The sequence below is a fragment of the Phaethon lepturus genome, unplaced genomic scaffold (assembly GCF_000687285.1).
Source record: "Phaethon lepturus isolate BGI_N335 unplaced genomic scaffold, ASM68728v1 scaffold30301, whole genome shotgun sequence".
Taxonomy (NCBI): Eukaryota; Metazoa; Chordata; class Aves; order Phaethontiformes; family Phaethontidae; genus Phaethon; species Phaethon lepturus.
The window spans coordinates 14,226-21,880 of NW_010516046.1; the positions used below are offsets into that span (position 1 = coordinate 14,226).

The 7,655-nt window shown below is 38.6% G+C and overlaps 1 protein-coding gene across 1 annotated transcript in view; it reads right to left on the reverse strand.

The window, feature by feature from the left end:
* Positions 1-7,365, reverse strand: part of LOC104627628 (vascular endothelial growth factor receptor 1-like) — a gene marked incomplete at both ends in the record, with an annotated part of 21,315 nt that extends 13,950 nt beyond the window's left edge. The window contains 2 exons of the mRNA XM_010295954.1: positions 6,753-6,973; positions 7,269-7,365. Of these exons, the coding sequence (XP_010294256.1) occupies positions 6,753-6,973; positions 7,269-7,365 (318 nt within the window). The remainder of the gene's footprint in view (positions 1-6,752; positions 6,974-7,268) is intronic.
* Positions 7,366-7,655: the final 290 nt, after the last annotated feature.

Here is a 7,655-nt window from a genome sequence, read left to right on the forward strand (position 1 = left end):
CTATTGCAAGTGGCTCCTGCTACATTTCCTCCAAATTCCTTTCTGAGGGAAGGTAAATCCATCCTTCTCTGAACAGCTGGCTGGCAGCACATGTGGGATGACCTCACCTCCTGCCAGCAGTCATCTGTGCCAGCTTCAGTCACTTTTATGTTCAGAAAGCTCTAGACACAAAAGGAACATCATGGATTGACCTATTTGAAGGCCACATCCAAGTTACACTTTCAGCTCCATCGGGATTTGGAATGGAAATCTAAGTGGGTCGACCTTGATTTTTGAATATTCGTTTGGGTTTTTGGTTGTGGGTTTTTTTGTTTGTTTGTTCTTTTGCTTCAGAGCTGCCTGGAAGGGTAGCGAAGTGAAAGATGGACAGACAGAATATTTGCGTATGCTAAAGGTTACTTTAAAATTCAGTTAGGTGTATTTTTAAATTGTGCCTGGAATTAATGACTGTGTACTGGTTTGACTGTGTTCCTTACAATATCTCTCAGTTACAATCAACATGAAACCACAAAGAGCATTCACAAAATCACAAAATCCATGAAGGTCACTTGCTATATTGTTAAAGAACATAAATAGCAGCTTTTTATTAAGCTGGTTGGCAGCCGATACAAACTTGATAAGAGACTTAGCACAAGCAATATTTTGTCTGGTATCAGTAACCTGACTAGGCTATTTATGGGGTTTGCACAAACAACTAAATTAGCCAATACTGAAATGCCAAAATCAGGAAAGATAGAGAGGTTCTTTATTTCCACAGGCTTCAGCTACTGTTCTTGGATTTGGTTTGTTTTTAATAACCTGAGCTATGTAAGTCAGAGTACTTAAACATACATTTGCAAGAAGAAAAGTCTCTGCAGGAAAATCTGAGCTCCTTGAAATCTCTGAAAGTTTGTCCTCTGAAGTTTTGCCAAAGCACCTACTTACACTTGGCTCATCATTACGACTTTTTTCAGACTGAAAGAGCCAAAACTATTTCCTCACATTCACATACCACTCTTTTCTCTCATGCACGTGAAGATGACCAAAGTCTTCACTAACGTACAGACATGCAAACTTCATTAAAGTTAATGGGCCAATTGCCAAATTCCCCTTTGCATCGTAGGGATCCACCCTAACTAACTTTAATTATCCTGGCTAAATTAGTGGGGCTGTTCAGAAATAATTCGAGGAGAACCTTGCACACCAAGAGTGGCTCTCATGTCACTTACCTATCTAAAATATAGATGTTTCTCACTGAGCTAGGTGGCCAAAATGTTAGTGTTGTCACTGGGAGAAAGGGGAATTCTGCCATGGGACTCATCTGACCTGTTTTAGACATCTGTTTTACGATGAGAGGAATCATGCCCTAGGAAATGCACCTACTTAACCTGCTCACATGTAGGTGTCTGTGTTCCTCAAGAAAAAAAATAAATCCAATTTTGTATGTCTGGAAGCATAACACATCTCCAAGAAGGGCTTTTCCACTCTTGCCTCTTCTCAGCCTGTAGAGTAATACTCTTCAAATTCAGATGATTTCTAAGCCTTGAAGGAAGACTTGAGATGTAAATTAATAATCACAGAAGTCCAGGAAAAAAAAGTAAAAATAAAAAGGAGGGGAATACTTTGTATCTGGAGCACATTCCGACACAAAGCATTGCTAGCATAATTGTACAGTGATTTTTAGGCAGGGTTTGTTTGTTTTCCTCTGGGGCTAGTTATACTATGCCATCATTGATGTAGGTCCCTAACACACATAAAACACGGTTAAAACTCTTAAGGAAGAATATTCTTATCCACATTAGCCAGGAAATCCACACTAGAGCAGTTGCTATGTTTAGAAAGGGATCTCTAGAAAGGCTAATGGACATTAGGAACACTTTTTCAGATGTATCCTTCCCTCATGATGGTTCATCTTGGAAATATATTTCTGTTTCAGTAGCAGCTATAAGCCTTGGTGAGGAAGGACGACCCTGGAGAGTTTAGTGCTTGGTGCAGCCCTTGATGCTGCCAAGGCATCCACACATGCTCCGCTCAACGCAGTGTACTATAATGCAAAGTTCATATACACGCAATGACAAAAGCATGGCAGTTACAGATGATTGACATCAGCAAGTCCTAGAGGACTCTGTTTTGCAACAGGAACCTCATTAGACACTAAAAATGTGTCCACATGCTTGATACAGCTGTAGCATAGCTTAAGTTTAACTAGTTTCCTTTTCATAACAGACGTGCTATCATATTATTGACTCTGACAGCGTAAGCCAAAACTATAATGCTCATACGTTAAAACTGTGCCAAAAGCAAAGACAGAAAAAAAGCACAGGGGAAGAAGAGTTTCCCATGCCTCAGCAGGTTCTTCTGTCAGTACCTTATTTCTGAATAAGAGGAAGAAAAAGGAAAAAGAAGAAAATCTCCCTTTCTGTTAGCTTTCAGGGTATTCTGCCTTACTGTGGTTTTCACCTGTTAAATGATTTTGACTTTGATGCTTCCCTTTTGGGGAACTCTTTTGATACCCTCCCTGTTCTGCAACATAGTACCTTTAGGGTTACAGGAGTCAATCCATTCAAGCTAAATCTTAAATCTGTGTCAGTTCTGGGGCTGGGTCCAGCTATCTGTCAACAAGAGGACCTCCCAAGGAGATGCCATACGCTCAGCACTTGCAGGATACAGCTCTAGAGTTTGAAAATGCACTCAAACCCCCATATGATTTGGCACTTCAGAGGCTTACGTTTTGAACCATTCACTAATGCTAAAGCCCTGAATTTTGGACTGTCCAACCTGAGACACATAGCAAGCCAAATGTCCAAATTTAGTGGATATGTTTGACTTTCTAGGCATTAGTGAGTACAAATACTCTCAGGACTTGTACCTTTAATTACCCAGCTCTGATTTGTCTCACCTGACTTAAATCGTCTCAAAGCAAGACATCTATTCTAAGCTTGTTCTCCAGATACCTTGTAAAGTCAGTGACAAGAAATACGTACCAGGAGGTCCTTTTTTCTACCTGTTAAGTACAGAAAGAGAACAGACAACTGACTCAGCCTAGAGGTCTGATTTTAAAACAGAATATTTTGAATGGTGCTTGGTTGAAGTACCAGCACATGTCTCATTTTGTAAGGAAAAGCATGTGGTCAGAAGACATGCACAGCAGGAGTGTGAGGACAGACAAGGAGAGGGAGAACATTGACTAAGAAATGAGGTAATACCCTAAAGTCAAGTACAAATTCACTTAGAGAAGAATTCTCTCTTGCAGCAGAATTAAGACATTACTTTTTTATACTAATAGCTGAAAGCTGTCTTCATCACAGGAAGTAGCAACACTTCAAATTGAATCAAATTTTGTTTAAAATCTTGCAAAAATCTAACCTTGATATATCAATGTAATTGGACTTACATGCTTTTCCTTTGTCATTCCAAGGGAAAAATTGATCAAAGGCAAGAGATGATGAGAGTAGAGAATGAAGAAAACTGCATGCTTTTGAAGAAAGCAAGTGAGCTCCAGCAACCGGAAGACTGTCTCAGAGATACCAGAACAAAGCCAGGCAGAAAGAAAAGCCTTTAGCACTGTCCCCAGGAAAATCTACATAGGTTTCAAAACAGCCTACTGATAATTTGGTGTTTCTTAAATGTCTTTATTCCATAATTATCTCTTTTCAAGCAGAAAATTCCCCATGCCTCACTCCAACATACACAGTGAGAGTTCATTACAAATCTTTCCATTTTACTACTAGGCTACAGTTGTCCAACAAAACAAAGATCTGAGCAGTTTTGGGTCCGAGACAGTGGAGAAATTGGCGAAGAGGCTTTGCTTCATTTCAGATTTTTCCCATGGCTCGTGGAAGTTGGGCCATCAGTTTTCTTAGAGCAAAGTCCAATGCTCGTAAGAGAATTCATTTCCCTCGCTTGATGTCTCAATTCCTGAGCTGTGTATGGTCAAGAGTAGCTGTGGCACACACTGTGCACTCACTCCCCTGTGCAACTCAGTAGTGACCTCTCCAGCTGAAAGAGGGTGGTGTAAGGACTAGCTCCTGCAAAAGAAGTCACCAGCCTGCCTGTTCTTGATCACCTGAACACAGGACTAAAGAAATGCTTCAAGTCATCCTGGGGCATGAGGGACTTGCAGTCTCCTTCTCATCATCTTGCATCTTGTTTTTGACTATAGAAGTTCATCTTCTGCCATCACATACAGAGGAACCAAAGGACCAAAGGACTTACTGGATTTATTGTTGGGGGTTTTTTTGTTAAATCCAGTTCATATTCAGTATCACTCTAATTACGGAAATGAATAACATTTTAAAAACAATAAGTGATGACTTCCTGTACAAACAATATCAACTTTCCTGATTCAGATTCTGTGTTTGTAAATAGCAACTATTTGTTCTCATTTGCAGCATGCTAAAACATGGGAAACAGGCACCTCGGTGATCCACATGGAGCTAATATGGGAAATGGACTGACACAACGTCCTGCCACAGGAAACAATACAAAACTAGGAGGGACCCAAATTTTACAAATGTTTTATTTCCTAAGCACCCAAAAATTCATTTAAAGTAAAACTAAACTCAAGAAAGGTAGTCTTCACAGCGGGTTTTGTTACCACATCTCACCCCTACTTGAGCCAGGTAATTGAATTTCATGCATGTTCACAGAAACAATGACTTATATTAAGGTATTCCTTAAGTATTTTCTTTCCAAATGCTAGTGCTGCACGTATCAGAAAGGATGAGTTTTGAAAAGAAAGAAGATACTGACTACCAACCTACCCAACATTTCTTCCTGGAACTGTCAATATACCTTTCCCTTCCTTAGGGCAGTGACATTTTCGACAGACATTAAATGAGCAGTTACCTTGCAGTCTCCCTCATTATCAGTAGTTTGCCCTAATACTCATCTGTGCTTACTAGGACACAATCAACACTTAAGTGTTGAGAAATTGGATTTCAATCAAAAGGATTGTCAAATTCATAAAATTAAGATGCCAAAGAGGTCTAAGCTTGATACAGGTTTACCTCTTAAACATTTTACTGGTTTTTGGCAAGTGAGGTAGGAGCATAAATGTAATCTAATCCCATCTTCAACAGTGACATCAATATTTAATGACTGAATGTCCTTGAAAAATCAATAAAACCAAGACACTTTTCTCCAGTGATACGTTTCTCCTCCATGACCATGTGAATTAGACAGATAACCTTGGTTCACATACATCTAATTGAGGATGTCTTTCAGATGCAAGCAAGCTACATACAACTCAGGAAGCAGTGAAGAGTTAGAAAGACTGGTTGTATCTTCCATCTGTAGAAATTGAGGATGCAGAAAAATTAATGCTTCAAACAGTAAAGAGACCAAGAGAATGTAAAGGAACCTCTTATATCATAAAGTGCTTTTAGCAAAGAGGTTCTCAGTCAGAGTCACAACCATCCTTGCTCTTCTTATGTGGTGAATGGAGAGGATTGTCGGTAGATCTCAGATAGGGAAGACATCCAAGGTGGGAAGTTCAAGAAGGTCCCATGATGGGAAACTTGCAAAAGTCATCCAAGAAAATTGTAAGTTTTCCTAGGCAGCAGGAAATGTTGGTCACTAAATGAATAACCTACTTTGGTTATGCTTCCATGGTTGCATCTGTAGTTGGATATCCAGTGAATTATATGAAAATAATTGGGTGAGAAAAACACTCTGCGATACATTTCAGATGAAGGAAAGCAGGATGAACGGCATGAATTATTCAATAATTCTCAATAAAGCAACGCACAATAATGGGGGAGCTATCTTATGTTCTATCACTGTAGTAAGAGGTCCACTTCATTCTGCTTTTTCACAGCACCAGTCCCACTCTTCATGTCACAAAATGAAAACAAAGGCTAATTCAATCTGATGTGAACTCGTTAGAAGCAGCAGACACATAATTTGGAAAACTTCCAGTTGCACATTCTCTGTAATATGGCCTTTCAAAATCTGTGAATCCTAATATCTTACAGTAATCTATTAATTTTATTCTGTAAAAATAAAGAAAAACTAAAATATAAAATTAAATTAAATCACTAAAGGTGCTTCTAATTTCTTCTTTTATTATTGTGTCTATTGAATTCAACTGTTCTGAGAAGCGTCTGATTAATATCCTGGAAGAAAACAGGATCATAAAGCAATTTCTGTTAGACCCTAACTGACCTAATTCCAGCATTTCCCATACATTACACAATACTTGTTTGCTCAACACAATTCTGTGTTTAGTTTGATTCCATTTATTCTAGATTTTTACGATCTGCAACATGGACTACATTTCTGAATGTGATTTAACATGCAAATAATAATTTTCTACAGCACAAGATAATTCAGTCATTTAAGACAGCTTTGGCATCCTTCAGCTGCCTAGAAATCTATAATCTTACACAGACAAGTTAAAGTTGACATTGTACCAAATAGATGGTTTTCATCAGTCATCATCCAACTCTGTAAGATATGAGTTCTCTGATACCCATTTTACAGATTCACTTCTAGTCTACTTCCACATGGAGTTTTATTTACTCTAGCAGTCTGGCTGGATTGGGTCTTTTTCTTTCTTCATTTTTTCCCTAACAGATAAAACACTAGCTTTTGTATTTGGAAGCTCTGAGAAAGCAGATTTCATACATTAACTGGTAAATTATCATTACATTTTGCAAGGCTGAAAATATCATTCAAAACCCTGTATTTAACCACAGCTGAACTGTCCTATTTATCCAATTTGCTGTATTGAATTGCAGGTACCAAGAAGTGTTAAAAAAACATAATCTTACCATTAATAAATACATAGACTGTAGATTCCTTCTTCTTTTTCACTGGACTTGTTGGGTATTTGCAGCTATAGTTTCCAGTGTCACTTGCTTGAGTTCTGCTCAAGGTCAGACTGCTGCAGGACTGCTTCCCATTCCTTCCACAGGCATATTTAATTACTTTCAGCCTTTTGCTATCCTTACTTAGAGTTTCAGGCAAAGACCATGAATGAACCATTTCCCCCCTGCAAATACAGATAAGGAAGCAGAAACAATTATGTTGAGCTGCAATTATATAGCTCTAGTTCCCAAGCTTTCTTTTTTATTATATCAGGCTATTTCTGGGGTTCTCTTTTATCTTGTTTTCCAAAAACAACAACAGAAACAACAAAGAACTATTAAACAATTGCCATTGAAGTTCACTCCCCACCTTTCCCCACAATATACGGTTTCATTTTTTTCTAATTTCAGTTACAAATAAAGAAAGTGTCAGGTGTATGAACTCCCAGCCAAATTATCAGAATCCACTCAGCTGGTTACCTGCAGGTGAGATTTAAAGTCTGGCCTGCTTGAACAACGTGCTGTATGCCATTTATACTCAGCTCAGGAACTTTTAATTTTGATCCTGAACTAGATCCTAGAAAAACAAAGAAAAAAAACACACCATTAACAATGACAATCATCCTGTTTCCAGTCCACTCACATTTATGATGTTATACTGGAAGGGGAAAGCAAATAAGATGGGGTCCCCCCTCACTACACCTACTCTCTTCCTCTGAGAGAAATCCTGCTGCCCTGACTCAGGACTCTCATAATCTTCCACGAGAATGACTCAGGAAAGAAAGTAGAAATGAAAGCTATGCATGTTTTTGGTCAATGGCTTTGCTCTCAAATTGTTCACTGAGCGCACTGTGAAGAAAGTTCAGG